The sequence below is a fragment of the Excalfactoria chinensis genome, chromosome 1 (genome assembly GCF_039878825.1).
Source record: "Excalfactoria chinensis isolate bCotChi1 chromosome 1, bCotChi1.hap2, whole genome shotgun sequence".
Lineage (NCBI taxonomy): Eukaryota > Metazoa > Chordata > Aves > Galliformes > Phasianidae > Excalfactoria > Excalfactoria chinensis.
Window position 1 is genome coordinate 38,893,670 of NC_092825.1, and position 25,945 is coordinate 38,919,614.

Here is a 25,945-nt window from a genome sequence, read left to right on the forward strand (position 1 = left end):
CCCTCCACATTCCTTATTATTCAAATATGAATTATTATTTTACATTCACCCAAATTTTTGATGTGTTTTCAATGGACAATGTGTCGTGTGCTTTTCTTTTTTTTTTTTTTCCTAAAGAAAAAACCAACACTGCAATACAAGATAGCATGTTCTGTCATTTAGTTGCCCCGTTTGTCTTTCAGTAGCCTTGCAGTTATGGTTTTAAGGTATATGGTTTTACTAAAGTAAGTTTGCTGAATAATCAGTCTAAACTCTTACTGCATGTCAGTGTTCCGATTGTGGAGCTATAATACTGGAAATTATAATTCTGCTTATATCTCAACCAAGATGCTGTCTTGAAAAATTTCCTGCTATCTTTTATTTGATAGAACCCGGTTTTGATATACTTCTTTCTGTGCCACAGAACTTCTTTTCCTCTTTTTAATTTTCTTGTCTTTAAAGCCCTTGAGGGGAGTACTGAGAATCTGGAGCAGATGTAATCATGATCTGGCCTCATTATTATTCCTACATTAACTTGTGGGATAGTGCAGGATGTTTGCAACCTCTATTTCCAGACCACAAAATCTGAGAAAGCCTATATCTGTGAAATAACAAGAAGACCAACCTTGAGGTGCATAACGCAGTACCTTTCTACCACAGTGATTGAGCTTAAATGTTCCTCATTATGGAGGCCTTCTGTTTTCTAGTATAAACCACAGAAACTGATTTCATGGGGATAGAATTGAACAGGTCTCAGGTTATCTTGTTGAATAGATGTGACTGACTCATGTTTGAGTATGAGACTAGGCTAATCCAGTGTCTCTGGGGTTGGGATTTTTTTTTATGGAGAGAATAATGGCCACTTACAAATCTGCTGTCACCTTGTATCCCACAGTGCAGGTTTAGTATCTTGTTGATTTCTGTGGCAAGAAAATCTATGGTTTAGAATATCCCCACTGTTACATCATTTCTAGATTTTATTTCTTTTGTGTTTTTTTTTGTTGTTGTTTGTTTGGTTGATTTTAATTACTGTTTTGTCTTAGCATTGGCCAGCGTCTGTAAGAATTATACTTTTTAATTCTATCTTCGTATTTGTTTTTCTCTAGTGCCTGGAATTTCAAAATTGTAACTGCTTATCATGGCTCCATGTTGACACATTGTTCAAATAATCTTTCCCCTTCCCTCCTTTTTTTTTTTTTTTTTTTTTTTTTAAGGGACGCAAGAGTGAGGCAGAGAAGTACTTTGTGAAGGCAATTCATCTGGATCCTACCAAAGGAAACTGCTACATGCATTATGGTACGTTTTAGACAGATAGAGTTTCCATACATACCAGACTTCTGTTAATCTCTGAGTGATTAAGGATTTGAAAAGTGCTACTGGCATAATACTTTCTTTAAAGGGGAAGAAACTAATCTACTATGTATGACTTCATCTCCATTTCAATTTCTTAATAACCGCAGAGGGAGAGGTGAAGATTTTCATATTTTGTGTAGCTTTTCCCCTGTGAGGGGATTTCAGTATTGCTGAAATTGCTGGGAAAGGAGAAAGGCGACTGCTGCCATAAGTTGAAGTTTCATGGCCTGGAATACCATTAACAGTTTTGGCCTAACTTTGCTGGTGGCCATGGTTGGGCAACCAAAAATTTTTCTTCTGTGCATATGAGCTCTACTTGTCAGTGTGTCTGTGTTTTGTTGAAGACTTATGGGTCTTAAATCTACCTCCTTCTTCCCAGCATCTTTTTGTCTTGAAATGGATAAGTATTACAAAAGCTTTTGACAAGTTGACTATGTTATGTCATATTAAGGCATGAACCTGTTCAAATCACTCATTTAATTTGAAGTTATCCTTGTAAGTTTGGATTGTTTTTGCTAGTTGTGAAAAAAAATATTTCCAATGCAATTACTCCCAAGGAACCAAAAATATTTAACTTTATGGACTAATTCTCACTGTACTTTAAAACTGATAATACGTGAATGTATAAAAAATGCAAGTTACATAGTCCCAGTTGGAAAATATGGAAAGAAGTAATGAATTCCACTATAGTTAAGGAAAAAGGTAGGGAACCACAGGCATTTTGAGTGTGTCTTTGTATACTGTTTTAATTTCCTCTTCAATCTCTAACTAGTGAATGTAATATAGATGAAATGAATGACCAAAACAGAAATTTAATCTCACATAATAATAGTATTTTTATTTTGTGTGATTTCCTTCTCTGTATTGCTCACACATTTTATTTCTGTTAGGTCCTATTCAGTGAAAAATTCTGCTTGTTAGACTCCCATAATTAATGCATGCATTCAAATGTGTCATGACTGTCAGTGTTTCATAATTTTGCATTATGGGTTGTTTCAGTTAGTGATGTTATGTTCTATTCATGCCAGTGCAGGTAAATTTGATAAGCACATAAGCTCCATTATTTCGCTTGGATATTAGTATAGCTGATGATATCTCAAAGTAATGAGGAAAAGCTGCAGTACATTGTTTCTTGAAATCCTTCTCAAGCCCCCTTCCAGCCTTACTAATTAAGAAGTTATCTTTTGTGATCAGAAATTCTATTTGAATACAAATTCAAAGGTATGTCTCAACAATCCATCAGGACAATTGAAATTAGGAATGCAAGTACTTTATTACAGATCTAGATTTTTTTTTTTTTATCTTCTCTTTCATTACCCGATCAACTTGCCTGTCTTTTCCTGAAGTATTCCTTATGTGTCATTTCCAGTATACCAGTACACTAAAAGCAAGGTTATTCAAATCATCATTCATGTCTGCTATATTTTATTCTTCATTACCAGACGACAGCATTAAAATAGTGTGTTGTTTCCTAATTAAGTCTATTCTCTAAAAGCTTTAGCTTTTACATGGTTTCCGTGTACTTCTGCAGTGGTCATTATGGCAAAATAAATGAGATTCTGTTTTGCAAATTGGCAATGAAAGTCAAAACTTGATGAGTGGTTGGAATACAGTTGTAAAATGTGATACTAAAGAGCTGTAGAGACAAGAAGTCTCACTGTACAAGCTACTCCATTGTGGAATATTTTATACATAGAGCTGTGTTGAATGCTAGTTATAAGTTTTCTTGTGATTACATAACTTCTGTACACTTCAAGGAATTCAGCAATGTTACCCCATGTTTGTATCAAAGTGACTATGAGGAAGATACGCTTTACTTCTGCTTGGCTTACATGTCCATGTAGTACAGCTGATCTCAAAACCTTGTCATTTCAGGCACAAAACACTGTAAATTTTGAAACAGACTGTCCTTGCTTTTATTTTTCTTTTTCCCTTCTCTGTCTTTCATTTCTTGTACTGATCAGGAATCTTTAGTGTGTATTATGAGGGACATTCCTAATAGTAAACAGGAATCAGTGATGAACACTGTAAGTGCATTTCTACATCCCATGTATTTTAGCACTTGGATACAGGTATGGTCCATATCCTGTATGTCATATTGTGCGCATATATATATATATTATTTTATTTTATTTTATTTTATTTTATTTTTTTCTCAGCATGAGTGTGTTGAAACAGCAAGTAAAATTGTTGGCATCGATCCCTAATAAAACACATATCACACTGAAAAGCCAAATGGAAAGAGCAGTCTATTAGGACACAGCAGAGTGTTGGTGGCGTGGCATGAATATAGACTGAAGATTATCCTCCAAGTGCACATGTATGCACACAATTATAGTTTCTGCTCCAAGGATGTGCAGATGTTATTTTTGACTTCTAAGTTTTTGGACTTTATTGGAACTATCAGAAATGACTTGACACACTGTATCTTCTAAGAGGCTTACACTTGTATTATAAGGTTCCTTAATTCAGGCCATAATCCAAAGCTATTCTTAGAAGATATGATTTTGTGCAGGAGTCAGCTCATTTGTTCCTGTGAAAATTGAGGTGAACAGCTTCCTGGATGCTCCTTGGGATAATACCACCACAACATATTTCTGTGCTAGTGTTACAAACAGCTTTGTGTAGATAACTTGCTGGCTTTGGATTTCAGTGCATTTAAAGCAGTGTTTCCCAAACTCGGTATAGCTGGGGATGTCTGAAAGGAGAACTAGTGGAAGGGTTTGAAGAGGTCTAAACCCTCTGCACTGCAGATGTGATGCTGTTTCAAATCATTAGAAGTGCCTTTTCCTCCAGTGACCAGAGAGCATGGCTGGCAGCCCCATCTGATACTGAAATGCAGGTAGCTGCTCATCTGTGCACTCTTTTTTTTTTTTTTTTTTCTTTTCTTCTCACATATCATTTATCTGAACATATGAACTTTGTGTCCAGACCACTGTCTTACGAAGTGAGTCTTGATGGGTGATATGATATAAGCTACTCAGGTGCATAGTACATTTCCAGAAACATCTAGCAGATGGAATAGTTAAAATGCGTATCAATTGGAAAGAAGAAATACAGTGGAGGAGGGTGTAGAAGCATCAGTACAGTTTTTATTTGTTTATTTATTTTTAGTTCTCTGGCAATGAAAAACCTTTGGTTGTTTTTTGTTTGTTTGTTTGTTTTTTCCCATAACCTACGTGCTTTTAAACAAAACACAGTATGAAGTTATTTCACGTATGAGACTTGAAAGTTTCTGTAAAACCTAAGATCTTTAGTAGAATATTCTTAATACACATTTTCTGTTTAAAAAAGCTTTAAAGTCAACAGTTTTGGTTAAACCATATTAGACTTAATAAATGCTTATTCATTTTTGAACATTGGTTTTCTTCTTAGATGTGATGTGTGTAATGTGTAGTTACATTGTTTAGATTGCTGAAGCTTTGCGCCTTTGCTCTTCATTGGCTGAACAACAGCCTATGAAAATTTGATTTATCTCCCATATATGTAAGGAAAAATCTTCTGAAAAGTGTAATAATGAAAAATGAAATGTCCAAGTTGTATTGACATGAAGACCTGGCAATGAAATTTTAATGATTTCTTCACTTCAAGAGCTTGATGCCAGTGGAACAAATGTCACCTAAACTCATAGAAAGTTCAGTTCTTGATCAATGAAATAAATAAAACTGACTTTGCAATTTGTGATTTCAGTTAATGAATTGTCCATTTTAGACTGACAGGTTGGGAAAATGCAGTATATGCTGAGTAATAAATAAAACTGAGTTCCTGGGTCTGCTCTGTTGGGAACACCAGATGCTACATAGAGATTATGTGTTGAGAAATTAAATTCAGTGATGAGATGGGGTCAGGGCCAACCAGATGCAATATGCACATTTCTAAGTCACTTTGCCAGCTTTCCTAGTATGCATGCACGAACCTTTCTGCAAATGAAATGTGGAGGGTTGTGGGTTTTTTTGTTGTTTTGTTTTTTTTCTTTTTTTCTTTATTTTTTTTTTTTCTTTTTTAAGCTGTGTGGAGTATTAAATGTATCATAATTTTGCAGGAAAAAACAAGTTTATGATGCTAAAACAATGTATCTTTTTAGAACATGTGTACTTTCTGAAGAAAAAAAAAAAAAGTCTTTCCATTTTGAGCATACAGTGCCATCAGACTACAATGCTTGAATTATTTTTGTACCTACTCCTACAATATCAATGAATGTTATTCAAAGAATACAGGATTTGCAGAGCTACAACAGGCAGAGAGCTGTAACTTACTCAAATCTTCCAACCTTTCTGCTCCCAGAACTCTCTCTGATAACTTTAAGAAAATGTTCAACTGCTATTAGCATAGACAGTATTTCTTACTTTCTAAAGGAAACCAAACAAGAAGCATGGAACAGAAATTGAACTATTTGGAGGAGTTTTAAGTCTTGCTTGCATTTTTCTTGGCAGCTGTGAATAACTTTAATGAGCATGTGTATAGACTTTCAAGTTCTTTTTGCTGCTCTTAGGCTGTTGCTATCATACAATATTAAAAGAAGATTATTACAAACCATTCTAATAACTATTTATTACAAACTCCCTTTAGAACCAATCACTTGAGTGGAATGTAGTGGAGTATTTCCAAACAGGTTAGGTCACTGACCCTAAATGGTGTGTAATTTACATATTTCTGTCTATTCCCTTGAGATGTCCTTGAATGTAATCATTCTGACATCCTGAATATATGGTTGACTTTGCTTCCTCAGCACAATACACTGGGCTGCTCATGAGATATTGTATAGAAATTTTAGATCGGAAACAGTGCTAGAAATATGGTTTTATGCTCCTTTTATGCTGCCAAAATTTGGAGTTTCTGCAGAAACTGAAAAGCTTGTGATGCAAACATCCCCAGAGATGTTTTTGTTAATGATCATATTTTTAACCTATGAATGCCATCTCATTATTAAGATTTTTGAAGAGAAAACATGGAGCTTCTACAAAATTGCAACTGGATAGTTCTTTCCAGATTTCTTTTTTCTAAATATCATCAGGTGTCTGGGGAATTATATAGTGTCCAGAATCTAGATTAGATTATGAAAAAGCATCAGATCCTCAGAACTGTAATCAATTTTTTGTTTCAGTGAGAGCTTCTAGTAATCCAGATATGGTTACAAGCTCAAACACTGAGTCTCAAAAGCTCACAATTTAATTTTTTCTCTCCTACCTCTGTTGTGCTCTGGATGACATCCAATGGTATATTTAGCACAACTGCAACAGATACGTTTTTCAGAGAAATGAAAAGGGAAAGAAAAAGGTCTGTTTCAAGACAGTGCAGATACTGATGTTTCAGCACACACTGGTTTACATAGTCTTTTCATACATCTTATTTGCATGTAATGGTTTTTTCAGAAGGAAACAATTGAGAAGATAGGCTCCCCAACACCCCTTTTAACAAGAAAGGCAGAGAACAGGTTTATGTAAGGATGGAATAGAATATAAGGAGAAGTAAAACAAACTGGAAAGCTGCCTCCATCTTTGTGACTGTGATATAAATTCTCTTTGTTTATTCTGTCACGTCCTACAAATTCAGTGAGAAATTGTCTTAATAGGAAAGCAGGATCTTTAGCGAACATTTCCTTGCCCTGGAAACTGCTCATTCGCAGTCAATGAATCTGTTTTGAAACTCTTAAAGGAAACAGCTACATTAGGTCATGTCTGTTGACTTGGCATCTTGCAACATTGATTCATCACCCGCAAAGTTTTGGATATCAACTCAGAGACAAACTCTTTCCTCTCTTTCTTTCCACATCGTGCTATTAAAACTTTTCCATTTAGAGAAATATCTGCATCTGCTCTTTTCCTCCTGATTGCTACAGAGTTAATGATGACTTCAGCCATGATCTTGCCACTGTGCCAGTGAGAACATAGTTCAGTTCTCAAGACATGGTCTTGTAGCCTTTATGTATGCTTCAGACTGACAAAATGCACTAGCTCACCCAGAACCTGATACCTGTTTTGGTCTGTGTTGGAACTCAAAAGTTCTTTGAAAGCACTAATAAATATTGTGCATCAGATCCACAGTGTTAAATGTGATGAAGGTATTGCTAGTGATATTCATTATAAGTAGATTTGATATGTGAGTTTATGGTCTTGATGTATCCACTTCTCGGGTTAAAATAGTTAACTTACTGCCACAGAAGGAGAAAAATCTTTTGGATAGCAGAAAATACAAAACACTTGATGACAAATGGTATATCTATTTATTAAAAAAGCAAATGTTAACTATTTCCTATTATGGTGGAATTAGAAGATGTTTAAAAGCAGTTTACTTCGTTTTTTTTTTGTTTTTTTTTTTTTTGTTTTTTTTTTTGTTTTTGTTTTTTTTTTTTTTGTTTTTTTTTGCATTAGTAAAGATATCAGGACAAGAATATAAATTATTGAAGTTGAATAAGAACAGAACCAATAGTTTTCAGAGATCATTCAGAGTGATTTGTTTTAAAAGCAAAGTTAGCAAGAACTTTTGTACAAAGTAGCTTTGAATGCTGCCACGGTTTAACTGAAGATCTACCTGTGCCCATGACAGGGGGACAGCCAGCCTGCAGGGCCGCTGGCCCGAAAGGAAAGGGAAAAAGGGAAAAGAAAAAGAAAACAGCGGCAACGATCTAAGGAGGCACACTTATTTACTAAATACTATATTGAAATACAGGATAAGACAATATAATACAATATAATTGGAATTAAGGCTAACGAATCAAGTAAAATAGGAGAGAGAGCGAGTCCTGAAACCAAGAGGCCTATTGTAACTCTAGGCGAAACGGCTAGAATGTTCCCACACGCTCCCTCCCTGGCTGGCAGGATTCAAGAGAGCGAGTCAAGCCCCAAAGTGAGATTATGTAGTGTCCTTGTCTCATGACTTAACCTTGATCGTGATGTTCTTTGGGACATGCAGTATTCTTTCTGTGAGCTGCACATTCGTTAAAATTATCCATGCTTTACATGATGTTATGATGTGGAATACTGATAGCAAAATTACAAAATTGCAAAACCATGACAAATGCTTGTCAATGAATAAAAAAATAGAAAATTTCAATCAAGGAAAGACTGGTGCAACTTTCAGTTTTATCCAGTGAAATAAAAGCTCATAGTGCCTATAGGTAGAAGTTGATAAAGCCCATTCTTGAGGAATGCAATACTGTCCTTGTGCTCTTAACATGAGAGATATTTATGCATAGACATATCCCAAACAATTAATATTTTTTATATTACAACAAAGTAACAGAATTAATCATTTAGATGAATGGCTTCTAAACGATACTTGGCACGTGTCTTAACAAAACGCTTTGTTCATGATCATTTTGGAGAGACTATTACACAGAGTAGAGCTGTCAGCTTTCATCTCTATGGATGAATATTTATTAAAAATTTTGACAGAAGTTGGAAATCAGGGTGGTTTATTGTTTGTTTGTTTTTCAACTACCAAGAAGTGGAAACTTTCTTTAAAAAAGAAAATTGAAATTGAATTGAAATATTTTTTTAACGTTATTTTTCAGCAACAGATATATTGCCTCATTTTTTTTCCAGTCGAATGTGGACTCAAAGTACTGTTGATGATTTGCAAGAAAAAGTTTGAACAGTGCCGAAGGTGTAAGATCCTTCAGTATTCATGCTGTTTCTGATGCTTGGATATTTTAGAGCCTAGAAAAAAATTATGCCTAAGAGGATAACAAAGCATTGAATCATCTTCTCTCTGAGGACTTTGAGAAATCTTGGCTATGCATTTGCACACATCTCTGTGTTACCTAGTAAAAAAGATGAAAAATTGTATTTAAAATAGTAATGTTGCTCCAGACAGATAACAGTATTGTTGAAGATCACACCTGGACCGTGGATTTCACTTATTCTAGTTAATAAGAAGTATTAATTCCTTGAAGGAAGAAAATCTTGGATCAAGAGCTTCTAGAAAACTATTTTCTAAGAACTTGGTTCTAATTCCAAAAAACAATCAGACTGCCATAATTTATGTTGTTGGCAAGAATCAGATTCATGACACCTGCACTAAGAACGCTCTATATGTAATATTGGGTGGTTTCTCGTAAATCAAACTGTTTGCCAGCTACCTCTCAAAGGAAAAAATCCTGCCCATAAATTTAGACCCACACAAGTTGTTCCTCAATCTAGAGGCTTGTGGATGAGACTTACTGATTCACTTTTAGCATCTAGCTGATATTTTGCCCTGCTAGTGCTCTTCTCTTCTGAAAACACATTTTTATAGCTTTGACTAGAAAAGTTCAGAAGTCTGTTTTTTAATGAGAAAAGTACAACACTAAACTTCCAATCTCGTTTTTTCTTGAATAATTTTTGTATATCATTTCATAAGGAGCTAATGTATTAAAAATGGGTTATCTCTGCTTAGTTGCTGTAAATCATATTTAGCTGTGTAAATGAATTTGGTTTGCATTTCAGAAGAACCTGCAAAATCTCAATTGTCAGCTGAAAGTTTCCACCTCTTTGGATGGGATGGAGTTAACCTTTTTTCATAAGTTATAACTGGATGATGCTGTGTTTTGAATCTGTGATTAAAGCAGTATTGATAAACACACTTGTGTTTTGGCTATTGCATTACAAGCACAGCATCAAGGCTTTCTCTTTTTCCACTCTGACTGGGAGGAGCAGTAGCTTATATGACTGACCAAGTTGGCCAAAGGGATATTCTGTAACATACAGAATAAAAATTGTTGCAATAAAAATTGGAATAGTTGAAGAGAAATACTCTTGCTTCTAAGGTATCCTTTGTTCAATGACTGGCTGGACATTGGTGTGCAAGTGAGAAGTGGTGAGCAATTCCCTTTAATTTGCCATTCTTCCCCCCCAGCCCCCACCCACCCAATCCCTTTCTTTCACATTTTAAACTGTCTTTATGTTGAACCTTAGGCTTTCTTCCTTTTTTCTTCCTATATATATATATATATTTTAACCTCATACTGCTGAGAGGTGGGAATTGAGTGAGGGACTGCTTGGCAGTAGCAGGATGCAGCCCACCACCCATCTGCTATTCACTCAGGTATTGATTTTTTCATTGGACTGAAAAGGTGACAAGAAAATTAGCAACCTCTGATTAAGACACCTCTACTCAGGAAATGATAGAGATGGGTTGTTTCAGGGGGTGTTCTCTTATTTGCTGTCAGGATTCCATAAGAGTTTGGATGTAAGGGATGCTATAGTTGGTTTTAAGAGGATGCCATGTATTGTCCACTACTTACCACTTAACATGAGTTATTGGCAATATTATTAATCCTGTGATACAGAGAGAGACTTGTTTATGTGAATGTGTGATCCCAGGATCCCAGAGCATTCTGGAGAACTGAAAGTTTTGCTTGTACTTAGCTGGGATCATGGATAAATTGCAATTTGTTCTAGTTCGCTTTGATAAACCTGTTGTAAAGGTAATCTTTTAATATGCTGTGTAATAGCAATCCTATTGCAGAGGCATGCTTAAGAGATCTAATAGTAAACAGGGCAAATTTCATTTTTAACAATTGAAAACATTCGTTTATAGCTGTTGCTGACATTTTTTGTATGTCCATGAAGATTAATGGAATGTATGCATCCAAAGTCCTAGAAAAAGCTATTAAGATAAACAAGACTTCAGCTAGCAGTGCACTTGCTAAACATAAATAATGTCCTTCTCTAAATCAGCCTTCTTGTAGAAGTCCTAAAATATGTAGGAATTTCACAATATTTTCAGTTATATGTTGATCTTATAAACCTCTTAAAGAGCTGAAAATTGACCAAGTGTGTTTCGCTTAAGATTGCCAACAAACCATTAGTATTAGTTTGAAATGGTTTTTAAAAATATAATTTAGAAATTATATGGGTGAAGTAATTTTACTGTCTTAATAAAGTAAATCTTGAGTCAAGAAACTCATTGATTATATCACATTAAGTTGAACTTATCAGCTACATTCTACTATGTGTAGGGTAGTTATAAATATGTATGAGATAACATAATAGTTGAGGTCCAGTGTTGAATTGTTTCATACAGACAATGAGAAACACGGTTCTAAAGATGCTTCTCTGAATATCTTTGATGAATTTTTGTCGAGAAGAATGAGGATTTTTTTTCTATCCTTGTGGAATTGACTACCCTAATGACCACTTGACATTATTTGTGAATTTTAAGCTGCAAAATATTTTTCCTAAGTACGAAGTTTGTGTTTGTTTTTGTTTTTGTTTTCAGGATGATCTCCTAAGGCTCCCTATGTCTTGAAGTCTGAAAGATTCTTTTTCTCACCTTCTTGCTGGATGTGTAAATAGCCCATCCAGTTACTATAATCTCATTCTCCTAATTCCATGCTTTCCATTTGAAAACAAACAAACAAACAAAAAAAAAAAAAAAAAAACCAAAAACAAACAAACAAACAACAACCTCATCTTAACAGTTTAAGGCTAGTTTGCTTTGGCATAGACCCAAGGTTAGCATTACTCTTCCAACTCATTTGTTGAAAGAGAAGAAAGAGAATGTCAGTTGATCATGTTTTGAAGATTTCTCTTTAAGGAACATAGAAAGTCAACCTAGATTAAGAACTGCCTATTGTGATTAATAGATTTACTTGAGTGGGAATTTTTGAATTAATATCAGAATTTGTCTGACTATATTTATAAAGCAAACCCTAATGTGGTACAGAAAAAAAGAGAAAACTTTCAGCATTTGTTTCTCTTCTTGCCGTGAGGGAGGAGAGAAAATATTGACATTTTTTTCTTTTTTAAGAGGCTCAAATTAAAGGCTTCAGTGATGGTTTCTAATTCTGAAGTTAGATTACTTTTTTTATGATCCAATCTGTTTTTGTATGTTGCTTTTCTTTTGTGTGTGTGTGTGTGTGTTTCTCCCCTTCTTCCACTTCATCTCTGTTGCTCTTGTTGATCCATGTAAGAAAGCCTCTTTGGAAATTATTTGTTTCTGGAAGCAACACAAAGTATCATTATGCATGAAAGGATGGCACTTATTTGAGCGTGGATGTAACTAAAGCAGGCAAGGCTTATGCTACAAATGCAGTAAGGCATTTATTTTATTCTTGTCCCAAGACTTTTTGTAGGTCTGAATAACTAAGACAGGTAGCTGCCTGAATAAAGAATCTCTTGCCAAGCTAAAATGTATCCATGGAGTAAAAGCAAAAAGCTATGAAAGCTGTCTTTCATCACTTTTGGTATTGTGATAATTCCTTCTGCAAATGTGTTCATTGTACCAGCCATCACTGGATTCACTGTGGCCTCTACAGACCTTTCTGGCTCTGTTTATGTGGATTTTCTGCATATACATCAAACGAGTATATAAAGAATAGAGAATGTATGAGGAAAGGGGACAAGCAAGAAGGAAAAATCCCTGACTGTGAGAAGAAACCATTTGTTCACGGGCTGCTGCCCCTGAAGAGAATTGTGGCAAGTGATGCCATAGTAGGCTTTTGGTTGACTGATCTTTACAACAATAAGATAAAGTAAGGATGGTATGCTGGAATGTGTAATCACCATACTTTTAGATACATTTTCCAAATGTGTTATTTAGACACTAGGTCTAGATGGCTGAAACCCTATGAAATGTCTTTGATCCAAAATAACACATTTTATAAATTAAGTGTGGAAAAAAACATTAAAAGGAACAGAATTAAGGTAGCTGGAGTACCTTCAAAGTATTTTCTTCTTCTTCTTCAAAGGAAAACTCATTTTTATGGAGTTTTATATGATGATAAGTGGTTTTCTTCTAAAAGTAGAGTACTTAAACTTTGATTCATTTACATTGTTCTTTTGTTTGTTTGTTTGTTTTACTTGGTCTAATGATTAAGATAATGTCATTGTAAAGTTAATTAGTGTGATTTTAGATACTTTCTAATTTTTTTACAGAACGGATAAGGATTATGTAGGAAACATGACAGATCTTGCATGTTTTAATGCAGAGCAAATCAGCAAATGGCCAAACACTGAGTGTGGAACATCCAATTTTTGAAAAACTTACTTTTCACAACTGTATTATCTGAAGTGACATAGATCAGATGTTTTTTATGACATCAAGCTCATGTTCTCCATTGCAGGTCAGTTCCTACTAGAAGAATCCCGTCTGATTGAAGCCGCTGAGATGGCAAAGAAGGCAGCTGAACTTGATAATACAGAGTTTGATGTTGTTTTCAATGCTGCCCATATGCTCAGGTTAGTGTGTTTACATCTGTCTTATTCAATTGTCCTCTTTTGTTTTGGAGGAGAAACTTTTTACAACCTTTGCCTATATAGAGTTTGTTTGTTTTTTAAAACCCAGAAACTGTTGTGAATAATTCAGTATTGCTGATAAAAGAATTTAAATGCAACTGTTACAGGACTTAGTACTATCTATTTCTAATTTCCTGTGTGCTTGTTATTTATTACTTTTAAAACTTCTGTTATTCACAAGCAGATCATTCTTTTTGCTTACATACAAGAACAATTGGTTTATTTCGTGAAGAATGCTCTGCAGACTGCATCTGATCTATAAAGTTTTTAGGATGCATAGCAGCTGGAAATAATAGATTGGATCTGATCTGGATGTAACTAGAGAATACTGAAAATGTCACATTTTTTGCTAATATCAACAAAGAACACTATGATAGTTTTAAATCTAAATATCCTCAAGCTAATGCTGACTTGAAGCTACACAAGAAGAATTAATATTGTCAGTATACGTGATTTAATAAATAGTCTTATACTTAATTATATTCTCTTTCTGAAATTAATAAAATGTTAGACCTTTTCCTTTAAATGATTTTTTTTTTTTTTTTTTTTTTTTCCACTTTTAAAGATGGCAGACCTGGATATTCAGTAATATTGGGCTTCTGCCTGCACATTATCATTAATCTCATATTACTGTGATAGGTATTCTCCATTCTTGTTTCTAGGATAATAATTATCTGTTCTGTGCTTGACAGGTGTGAGGATACTTAATTTCATTTAGATTATAAAGCTGCTTAGAAAATTCATGAGAAAGAAAATAAAAAGTCAGCTTTATTAGCACAAAATTGTTACTTAGGTTTTCTGTAATGAAGGTGTGTCGCTTGGATTTTTGTAGTTTTACAAGACAGTAAACAAAAGAAACGAAAACAATATCAAAACAGAGGTATAGTCAGCTTCAGCCAAGTGACCTATATTTCAGAAAGAGGTTTCTGTGCTAGGATTTTTAAATAAGTGCTAAATTGCCCTTTGAGAAATAGCTCTTACTGCTTGCAGATTAGAATGAAACCAAAGCAAATGGTTCACTGATAAACAAAAGTTTGACCTGCAACATGATTTTGAGCTATTTTCCCTTCCTCGTTATTATTTTTTGAAAAATATCTCCTCAGTGTAGAATTAATGAATTTGAAACATCTAGGTTAGTGAAATCAATTCATAGAAGCATAGTAAGTTAGTCATGAAAGCTGAATCAAAAAGGATATGGAGAGCTGAACTCTGATTTTGATGAGTGCATTGTGGCAGATGGTTCAGTGCTGTAAAATGGTGTGATTTTTGTGTTTTAAAATGTGTTGGCATAAATTCCTATTTAGCAATACTTTTGAGACATGTCTCACTTTTCCTATGATCACTGACTGAAACACAATATGGGTATTATTTCATTTCCAGAGTTTGAAGTGCTTTGCTGCTGCACTGTACATCAGTATTGTTACCCGGTTAGATCTTGTTAGATCTGCATCCTCGTAGGTATCAACCAGTATTTTTCTCTGGGATTCTGAACAGCATTCTCTATTTTATTTAAGCAAAATTAAAAACCTGAAAATGACAACACACACACACAAAATAAATAAATAAATAAATAAATAAATTACTAAACTAAAACTCTAAAAAAAGCCCACCACTACCAAAAAAAAAAAAAAGACCTGATGGTTTATCTTAGCTATAATCCCTTTGTGCCCCTATGGGATATCTAGTTGGTCTAATTTTCCATTTAAATGTACACCTTTCTTTGTGGAAGACTGTAGTGTCCCCTTGCTGTGCTCTTGGAGTCTTAGCTGGTCTGGATAATATAGCAAGATTTAGCATGGCAAAGTCAGATTGAGTGCTGCCAAGTATTTCCTTAAAACCACGGGCATTATGATTTGACTCATTTTTGCTGTCCATCTTCTTTTACTGCTATACTTAGCAATTTATTCAGTATAATACTTACATAATAGAAATTAGACAAAGAGATTGTCCATTGGATCTAAGCAACCACTTTGGGACAAGGCAACTACCATTCCATTATGAGTCTGAAGGACTTCAGAAGTTCCTTTTTCAGAATACTTAGAATGAAGGTGAGCTGAAGTGATTCCAAGTAGAAAGCAGTACAAAAATAAAAATTAGTAAGAAGAAAAACAGATACTCAAAGTGTCATGGAGAGAGAAAGCTAGAAACTATGGTACTAATGAATGCTAAAGAGAGTCATAAAGGAAAAGCTGAAATTATTTAATAAAGCAGCCAGGTAGGTAACTAACTGCTACGAGGTACCTAAGAGAGCTATAAAACCTGTTAGATAAGTAAGAATTCGAAATGGACGGCATGTCTTTGAGGTAGAAAATATATTATAAAAGAGCAGAAGGCATAAAAGTGAGCTATCCTAAGAGAGAAGAAGTGATACGTTTTTGAAATGTATTATGGATTAAGAAGCAGAAATTGATATCAATGTGATATCAGTCAAAAGCAATGTGAAATCAAGGTGTCGTGAATGGCTGGGAAGATAACAGCAACTCTGAATTTTTTTAATTAGTCCTATTTGTTTTTAATTGTTCAAATATTCTACCAAGTGCTACATCTTTTAGTAAGGAAGGTTATCATCTTTCCCTCCTGTCAGAGTGCTGTTTTCACCATTGCTCCAATGAGCATCACAAGACTCAGAAACACATAGATGCTTATTTAGAATTGCAGGTAAATTCTTTATAATTTGGGTTAAAGCTGCTTTGGATGGAGGATGGTAACAGCATTCCCTAAATTTCAATTTATTTTGTACTTCAGTTTTGTAGTACTACTTTTGTAGTATTTGTTATGCTTACAGCTTATATTTGAAGCCTTTCAGCAAAGCTAGATACATTTTAATGGAGTGTAGTGAAGCATGTATTGGAAATGTCTTATGTTGGCTGGAGCTTCAGTGATCAAATCATGTATTGACAGTGCTAAGTTTCAGTTGAAGGTCAGCTTATGTAAGATCCTTTCCTGTGAACGTAAGGATGGTTGCCCTTAGAATGAGGACTGGGAGTGTAGCGAAAGCACCATACTAAGTAGAAGCAGAAAAGCTTCACGTTGCCTCCAAATGTAAACAAGCAACAAGCAGTGGAAGATGTGTTTTGTTTAAAAGCACTTTTTATAGGAATAATTATATTTCACACCCTTCTGTAAGACAGTGGGTCGCTCCGGGTAACCCTGGCATTACATGAATTTATTGCCTATTTATTGGCAATATCTGTTTTCTCTATATAGATTTTATTTACTAAGTGCTATCAATGTGTTTAAATATACATACACATATGTGACTAAGTATATCATCTTTTTAAAATTTTGTAACTGATGTAAAACTAAAAGAGTGGGCAAAGTGTATGTGTGTGGAATTCCTTTATAATTTTTTTTGTGATGCAAAAAGTTCATTAAGAATGTTAAATATTAAAAATCTGTATTATGAAATAGCAACATCTTTGAAGAAATGCTCTTTTTCTTAGCTGGACTGACATGCGTGATGTCACTTAAAAAAAAACATTAACATTCTGAAGATTTATGTCAAGCAATTGGCTGCTTAAAAATATCTCTTTCTAGTCACATATTTATGTATCTAAACCAGTCAACATTAGTATGGGTTTTCTCTTAAAGCATATTTTTTCCAGTGGTCAACAAAAACATATTAAAAGAATATAAGTTGAATAGAACCAGGTTCTGGCATCACTGGCAGTCATCTGGAACATAACATAGGAACAGCTGGATTTGGAGGCTCAGGTTAATAAAGATGAGAGAATAAAAAGAGGAGACATTTTGTTCTTTAAAAGAAGATTGAACACGAAGTGTCAATTGGGAAAATTAGATGAATTTTCAAGGCCAGTCCTCATGAAAAGATTTGGGATAAAAGTTGAAATGTAACTTCTAAGTATGAAAAGAACTCTGTCTTCCCAACTTCTTTTAGCTTCCTTTCCTAAATTTCTGCTTCATTTTCAACACTGGTTTAATATTTTACTCTAATATGAACTGTAGTTATTTTAGTAGTGTCCTTCCATTATTTGACATTGATTCAGGACCTTTTAATCCTCAGGGGCATAGGGTTACTGCAATTTCTTGCCTCTGTGCCTTTTATTTTTCTCAAAGGATAGCCATTCCTGGGCTTTACATAAGGAATTTCTAGTGTAGATTTCCAGTGAAAATACAGACCAGAATTTTTCTGTATCTCAACTATAAAGGCGCCAGTAATGAAACTGGCATTTTTGTGACCAGATTAGTGTGATCTACAGTCACTCATTTAATCCTTTTTTGGTAGAGAATTGTAAATTGAAACTGATTTCAACTTGGAAATTAATGATCCATGTTTCCTGATGTGCATGTGGGAGGAAAGCAAGCCATGCATTTCCCCTGGGCTAGAAGGGGGCAGAATTTTAATTTATTCTGCATTTGCATGCCAGGAAGACATTTTTTGTTCAGAAGTGTACTGTCTGTGTCTGCCCCTGGGTAAGGCACCTCGTTCATTGTACAGATTTTTGCCACATTCAGAATGTTCAGAAGCGCTTTGTTTCCTGACAGCTCCCATACATGCAGGAAAAAAAAAAAAAAAAAAAAGTTGTGTAATATATTTCAATTTATGTGCCTTGTAGCACGTACTGAAATTTGAAAGTATGAGAATTTCTTTTTCCCCAGTAATTTCAAGTGCTTCCTGTGCCAGCAGGAGTGATTCAGAAGCACGTTGAATGAATATTTTCAGATATTCAACTGTTTCTAACCATGACAACCACCTTGTTGATGATGTATAGGTAATTTAAAACAGTTCACAGGTATCAACTGGGTTCTACTCAGCGCGTAGTCAGAAAGTGGTTTCAGCTTGCTTGTGAATTATTGAGAAACTTCAAAGAGTTTATTCATCCTCCCTTTTTCCTCCTAGGACCAATCACTGTCTGTCAAGATGTGTTGATTGAAAGTAATTGCCTATCATGTGTAACGTGGCTATGTTTAAAATTTGGGTGGATGAGAATGTAAAATCAGAACACAGTGTAATCACTGAAGCTTGTAAAACCTCATATGTAACAAACAAGGTGAAATCTCCAGGTGTGAGTGCTCTATGCTGGTACTCTTTGAAGTGTTCTTGGAAAGTGAAGAAAAATGGGAAAAAAAGAAAAAAAATCTACCCCCGTCTGTGTTATATTCATTTGCTGGTTTTTCACTCGTATCATAGAAATGCATTTCATCTGTAATCATGTAACAGCCACAAATACCCCAAAGAACTCCTGTCCTAAGACAGGTAAGCTGTCATGCAAAAACTATATACACACACAGACATACATACATGTATATATATATTTGCTCCCCCCCCCCCCCCCGCCCCCCCATAGCTTCAATATTGTTATTGAACAATAGCAGAAGATACTTTGCTTGCTTGACTGGTCATTTCTAAATATTTGTTGTCTTTTTTAAGACATTTATGTGATCAAGTGATACTCATTTGGCCAGTGGCCACAATGATTATTTGAAAGGAAATTAAGAAGCTAGAGACAAAAGAAGAAGAAAAGGAAAAGATTAAAAGATTAAAAGAGGCCACTGAGAAAAAAAGAAAAGAAAAAAAAAGGCTTATTTGGCATTATACTCTATTTTCATGTAAATATTTGAATGCATTAAACTGCAAAGTTAGGAAATGAAGATGCAGTAATTTAAGCAATAGGAGAATGTAGCTGTCTGTGTGAAAGGAAGAACAGAGGTGGGCTAATAGGACTTCAGGATCCATGAAACTCAGTCCCATGGGTTATATGTTCTAAGTTAAAAAAACCCTCTTGGTATGAGTAGTTGCCAAAACTCTTATGTAAATTATTTCCCTGATGGAAAACCTATTTTTAAGAAATCATTGCATTCTCTTCGTTCTTTTTTTTTTTTTTTTTTTTTTTTTTTTTTTTAATTGGATAACAGTGCGCACAGAAATAAACTTCAGTATTGTATAACTTATGGCTAATTACAGCAATGAGCTACATATTCATCTGATGATGACTGGTACATGTGTGTTTCTGCCTCAGATGATTATTTGGCTTTCTGTAGTACTCCAGTGTGTACTAATACCTTTTCAGAGCTAAGAAGAAAATAAGGCACAAAAATGTTCGTAATGGATATTCTGAAATACAGTCAGAAAGATTCCCATATTTTATGTATTTGTTATGCTAGTATCCTTAAGTAGTAGGAAATGGTTGCAGAATTTTTTTAGGTGTGCTTTTGTATATGGAGATGTAATTATGTGCTTTTTTTTCTGTCCTGATAGACAAGCCAGTCTTAATGAAGAAGCTGAGAAGTATTATGAAATGGCAGCAGGATTAAGACCTAATGTAAGTCCCTTCTTTATGATATCCATTACTTAAACAGATGAATGAACTGTTTTTTGCTGAGGAGAGACTTCTTGCTGGTGTTTGACCTCTTGGCCTGTATCATACATATTTTTTTTAGTGGTTAACTATAGGGTAGTTAGATAAAGCTGTTAATTTGTTAGAAAAATCACCATTCTTTTGTTTTGTCTTGATACAGTATTCTAACAACAGATTGTACTTGGCTAACATTTTAAAATGATTTATAGATTTAGATTTCTTTGTCTACTTTTAAATGTGTTAAGTTTGGAAAACTCTCTTAATTTTGTCTATTTTCTCTAATAAAAAGAAAATGAAAGGCTATTTTGCAATTATTTAAGGCATTTTAAATAATAACCTTTAAGACTTGTCCTCTTTCTTGAACTTCTGGCAAACATTGTTGATCAAGAAACTTAATGATTTTACTTCAGAGATAGTTCCTCTAAGGTTGAAGTACAAAAACAAATAAATGTTTATTCAGTGAAGTGGAAATATGTGCATGTAAAAGCTCTTTTTTGGAAAACAAAAAATAAAAGCTCATTACCTTTTTTACTGCATTAGGAACTAAAGGGATAAAAAAAATAAAAATGTTATTTTCAAGTACTGTGGGTCTAAAAGAGGCAGAATTTATTTTTAAAACCTCGTGCTTTGTATATAAATGAAATATAGAACACATTCTTGTCATAGAAGTCTATAATGCTTGATTTGAAAAGATGTTAGTAATTTCAGGAAGAAAAAAAAAAAAAAAAGTTTTAAAACTAAAAAGTCTTTAAAAAGAATTTTCAGGTCTAAAACCCCAAAATAACCTTCCACCAGGTCCTAAGTTGAATCCTAAGTTGATGTTCATTTTCTCTGCTATAACTTCTTTTTTATTTGCGGTACCAAGACACCTAAATTGTCAGTTGTTCTTTAGAATTAGATCAGTGCCTAGCTCTTGAGAGATAGGCAACTAGTACAGCCAGAAACAATAGTCAGATTTACAATTTCTTATATCCATTTCTTTGCAAATATAGCATATTCTGTAATATCTAATATCACTAATATCTGTACAATGAAATATTAGCTTTAGTAGCAGTAAAAGTTGCTTCAAACTCTTCAGTGTTTTACTGCTAGTAAGGGAATTCAGATTATCACCCAAACCTTCATTAACCAAATCTAGTGTTAGCACTCTAACTCTGGGGCTGTGTCCCTGTTAATTGTTACAGTGAGGTCCTAGCAAATTCCGGATGCTTCAACTTCAAAACACCCACAATGGCTTTGGGGACTAAACTGCACACACACAGGAAATGAAGTTGTGGTACGGCAAAGTACAGAGATTGCCATGTGATACTGACCTCAGTCTGGTCCTTATTTTATCATAAATAATTTCCTGAGTTATGACTTTCAGAACTAGTTAGTTGGCCATTTCATTGTTGGTTTTGTTGTTGTTGTTGTTTTTTCCAGACAGCAAAATCTCCATACTTACATTTGTCTCCTAAGCAAGCTTTCCTCTATTTCAGTGTCTTGAGACTGGGTTGCAGCAGTGAACAACTAATATGCCTTTATGTCTGGATCACTTTCTTATTCAGTCAATCCACTTTTGTAGAAATTGTGACTAAGGAGACTAAAAACACCCTAAAAAAAACCAAAAAACAAAACAAAACAAAAAAACCAACAAAAACACAGCAGTCTTTAGTTACAGGAGAAATGAAAATTCTCTGGAACATGCAAGCCTTTTTTTTTAAGAAAGAAAATATGGATTATATTTTTGTTGTGTTGGTGATTCACTCACCACTGAATTAATTCTGATAAGATGTAAAGATACTGGAAAGCTGTAATACAATGAGTAAAGTATTTGAAAAAGGTTGTATGCAGTAAAGAAACTACTGAAAACAGCACAGATTAGTTATAATTATTATATAAGTATATTCATTTTAACATCTTTGTTTTTGGCTACTCCATTCTGCAGTGCATAAGGATTGCAGCACTTCAGTATAACAGCAGCAGCAGCTGAAATTAAGCTGCTTAAATCTGACTACTACACTTATTCTGGATTTAGATCCAACTGTTCTCAAAAATTTTTGTGATTGGCTGTATTTACATTAGATAAGTATTTATCCTCTTTGAAAGCATCCAGTCAAATTTTAGAGAGCAGTACTTTTTATGGGATATAGTACTTCTGTGGAGATGGGAATTGTTTTTCTTGAACTTCAGTGAAAAGGCAAGCATTTTCAAGATTGTTTATTTATTTCCAAGTAGACTTCACAGAGTTGACATTCCTCTGGAGAGCCAAAGAGGAAAGAGGAATCTAGGAAGCAGTTCAGAGAAGTCTACTTTTATTTGCTATGAATAATTTCTTACAGGACTCTCTTTTCTTCCTTCAACTCTATAGGTAACCTAGAGATTATTTTCCCTAGTCCCTGGACTATTTTCTGAAAAATGTATACCACAGTGTGTGTTTACCGCTGTCAAAACAAAAACATTTTAGGGCCTTCTTAATAAGAAGCACATATGTGTCCATTCTAGCAAAGTTGGCTGGGATGGATGTTCATCACATTAGTCTAATTTTAACAAATACTGTTGCATACAGAAATGAAAGTTTGGGTTTCTCAGACAGACAGGCATTTCTACAGTAAGTGATCTGAGTGGGAATACTGTTGAGGAAAGTCTATATTCACAGATGGTTTCTAGGTGCTCTATGTCTTGTAATGTTCCTATATCAGAAAATTGTTTTAATTAGTTGTTAGGCACTCTGAAATGTGAACCTTAAGCTCACTTTGTTGTGGAAAAATAAGTCATCCAGAAACTGTTTTTAAACTATCATTCTTTACAAGAATGTGAGATATTGATGTAAGCTTCAGGTTTTATTGAAGTTTTAAGATATCCTTTGTGTAATGGAACTGCATTTATAATTTTTTAAGTTCCAACTTGAAGCAACCAATCTTTTAAAAGCTGCTCTAGAACCCCCACACATAGCCACTGGCTCTTTAGAAAAAAAGAGCACTTTGAAGTGTGACCTCAAGAGCATTAAATGAAAGAGAGCTCACTAGAGCCTTAAGACTTTGAGCCACTACCTTGAGCTGATTGGCTTAGAAGCATTCCTCAAGGAGTTGTCATGACCTGCAAGTCACTGCCATCCCAACCACATATTAGTGCTGCTTGCAATCTGGACCTCATGACAGCTTTAAGCCCCATATCATCGACACATTGTCAGAAACAGCTGTTTCCACTCTACCACTTCAAAAGGGCTTGATTAAATGTCTTACTGTAACAACATATATAAAGACACACACATAGAATGAAGGGGAAAGGAGAAATGTACTTATAAGCAAAATAAATATAATTTCCACTAGATGGTTTAATCATGGTGTGAGGGGCTAAACTATTTCTTGACTTGAAGGGTTTATGTAATCAGTTAACACAATATCATATTAAAAAGCAGTTTCTACAAGTGCTTCTTTTGATTTTGTCCTAGCACTAGAACACAGATTTTGTGTCATAGTCTCCAGGCTTACACTAAGCTGTTCAACAGCTGAAAGAAGAACACTAGTGATTTCCAGATAATTGAGTATTTTTTTGTAGCTTTCTTCTTGATAAAATGCTTTTGGTGCCTTCTTATGGTATATATGCTTTATATTTGTGGCAAGGTCTTGAAAAGTCAATATGTTTCCTGTAGTACATACATCTTTAAAAAATAAAGTAGATGCTGGATTTTATGTTGAAACATATGTGACCAAATTGTGCTTTATTGTGATTCTTTCCTTAGATGTTTCAATGTCAGATTTCCCTACGTGACTTCCTCCTAAATGTTTAGTTATTTGCTCTTTTAGCTTGGGTAAATGTGAAAGAGATGGCCTTAATACATTTTGCCAGCATCATTAAAGGTATATCTGGGTTTTACCAAGGAGAATTTTCATAAAGCTTGTCAGATTTCCTGCTATATTAGTTCTGCAGCTGATGGTAGATAGATTGTGTACTATTGATTCTTGAGCAGTCTGCAGCTGATCCTCAATTGAGGAAAAGTAAGCACAGTTCCACACTTTGCAATCTTTTGCTCATACTTCTCCACAGATATTGTAAATCTTGCACCAGTGATGTATCTATTGTTCCTGCAGCTCATTTAAAAAGATCTGCCCAGTCTCCGTTATCCATACCCAGTTGAGGTGTCTTGCCCAAAGTTCTCAAGAGCATGGTACAGACAAAGCTGACACAGTCATCTTCAGAAACCATGCACATTTTATTTCCATATCATTTATTAATACCTTTAAAGCATTGAAATGCAGAATGACTTGGGTTGAAAGGGACGTTAAAAATCACCTAGTTCCAGCCCCTCAGCTGTGGACTGGGACACCTCCCATTAGATCAGGTTGCTTGAAACTAACGCCACGCATCTGGATTTGAAAAATTCCAGGGATGGGGCATCCATAGCTTTTCAGGACAACCTATTCCAGTGTCTTGCACCATCTGAGATGTGGACTGAGATGTAAACGATCCAACCGTTTATTGCAGGTTCAGTCATCCCCTATATACGTTCACAAGTTTTCTCTTGTAACTTTCTCACCTGCCTTTACATGTCAGCAAAACATTCCACAAACACCCCTTAACCTTACATGCAGGTGCTTATCCAATCAGAGTCAGAGTCATTGCACTCTTCCCCCAGTTCGGGGGGGGGAAGGGGGATCACAAAGCTTACTTGACTTTGTTTTTCTCTTCTGGAAGTGTCCTTGGTTTTCAGCACTGCTTTCATATGCTGTTTATCTTGCTCTGCAGTTTCTGCTCTGAATATTCTTTCTTGAATCCCAACAGTGTCTCACCATTCTTATAGTAAAGAATGCCTTCCTAAAATCTCATCTAAATCTACCCTCTGTTATTTTAAAACCATTACCATTGTGTTCTAACACAACATCCCTGATGAAGAATCCTTTCCCATCTTTCCTGTAGTTCCCCTTTGGGTACTTGAAGGATGTTATAAGATGTCCCTGGCATCTTCTTCTCTACAGCCTAAACAATCTCAGCATTCTCATCCTTTCTTTACAAAAGGGGTGCTCCAACCCTTGCGATCCTCCTCTGGACCTGCTTTAACAGGTTCTTATGTTGAAGAACCCAGAGCTGAATGCAGTGTTGGTGACTCACAAAATTCACGAAATTCCTAGTTAAGAATCCTCATTCTAAAATGTTCTTTTGTAAGTTTATTTGCTTATTCAAGGTTACGGCAACATGACAGTCTTATATGTTTGTATATTTATTCCAAGGAATAATCACAGAGTCCTATTTTTAGGTAGTATCAGGAACTGACTTGTGTCTGCTTTTACAGCAAATATGAAAGTGAGCCATATGGAGCAGGTGTAGCTTCTGCTGGTTGTCTGCCTGCCCTCTGAGCTGCTTCCAGCATCTCCCTAGCAGCACTATTTGTTGCTAAGGCTCACATTGTGTAAATCTTCCTCTCAAGCATAAAAAACATTCTGCCTCGATGCCATGAGTGGCTGTGGATTCCTTACAGTCCAGCGTCACTCTTGAACTGCTGAAACTGTCTCTTTTTTTTCTGTTGAAGTTATAAGTAAACTTCTCTCTTCCTGCTCTGTTGCTTTGTGAAGACTGAATCAATTGTTATACGGCATACAAAAATTTCAGGGACAAAATGTATACCATGGCTTCCTAATGAGAAGATGGGTATGACATGTGAATTGTACTTCCAGATGGCAAGGTCCTAGTGTCTTGATTTACAATAGATATAGGGGTAAGTAGCTTAGCTATGGATTAGCTCCATAGGGAGAAGAGACAGTAAAACACCTTGAGAAAAAAGGGCACCACTTTCTGGTTGTTGCAAATTGGTTGGAATATCTCCTTTGACAGACAGTTAGAAGACTGGCTCTGAGGTTTGATATGAAAATAGGTATGACAACCTTCCTAGCAGAAGGCTCAGCTAGCCCAAAGGTTGTGCAAATGGGTTGAATTACAGATAATTAATAATTACTTCATATAATCTGTCCTTCATTTCAGGTAGGAATAGCCTTCAGTACTTTCACAGCAATAGTCATACTCCTCCATGTAAGGAGCTTATCAGTACTTGCTCTCTCTCTGTGGCTCCAAAGCTAGAAACCTTCTAAACTGTTGTTT

At 34.9% G+C, this 25,945-nt stretch overlaps 1 protein-coding gene across 3 annotated transcripts in view; it reads left to right on the forward strand.

Moving 5' to 3' along the window:
• Positions 1–25,945, forward strand: part of TMTC2 (transmembrane O-mannosyltransferase targeting cadherins 2) — a 243,499-nt gene that overhangs the window by 201,383 nt on the left and 16,171 nt on the right. For all 3 annotated transcript variants that reach the window (XM_072335783.1, XM_072335789.1, XM_072335797.1), the window contains 3 exons: positions 1,194–1,275; positions 13,379–13,493; positions 19,771–19,834. In XM_072335783.1, the coding sequence (XP_072191884.1) occupies positions 1,194–1,275; positions 13,379–13,493; positions 19,771–19,834 (261 nt within the window). The remainder of the gene's footprint in view (positions 1–1,193; positions 1,276–13,378; positions 13,494–19,770; positions 19,835–25,945) is intronic.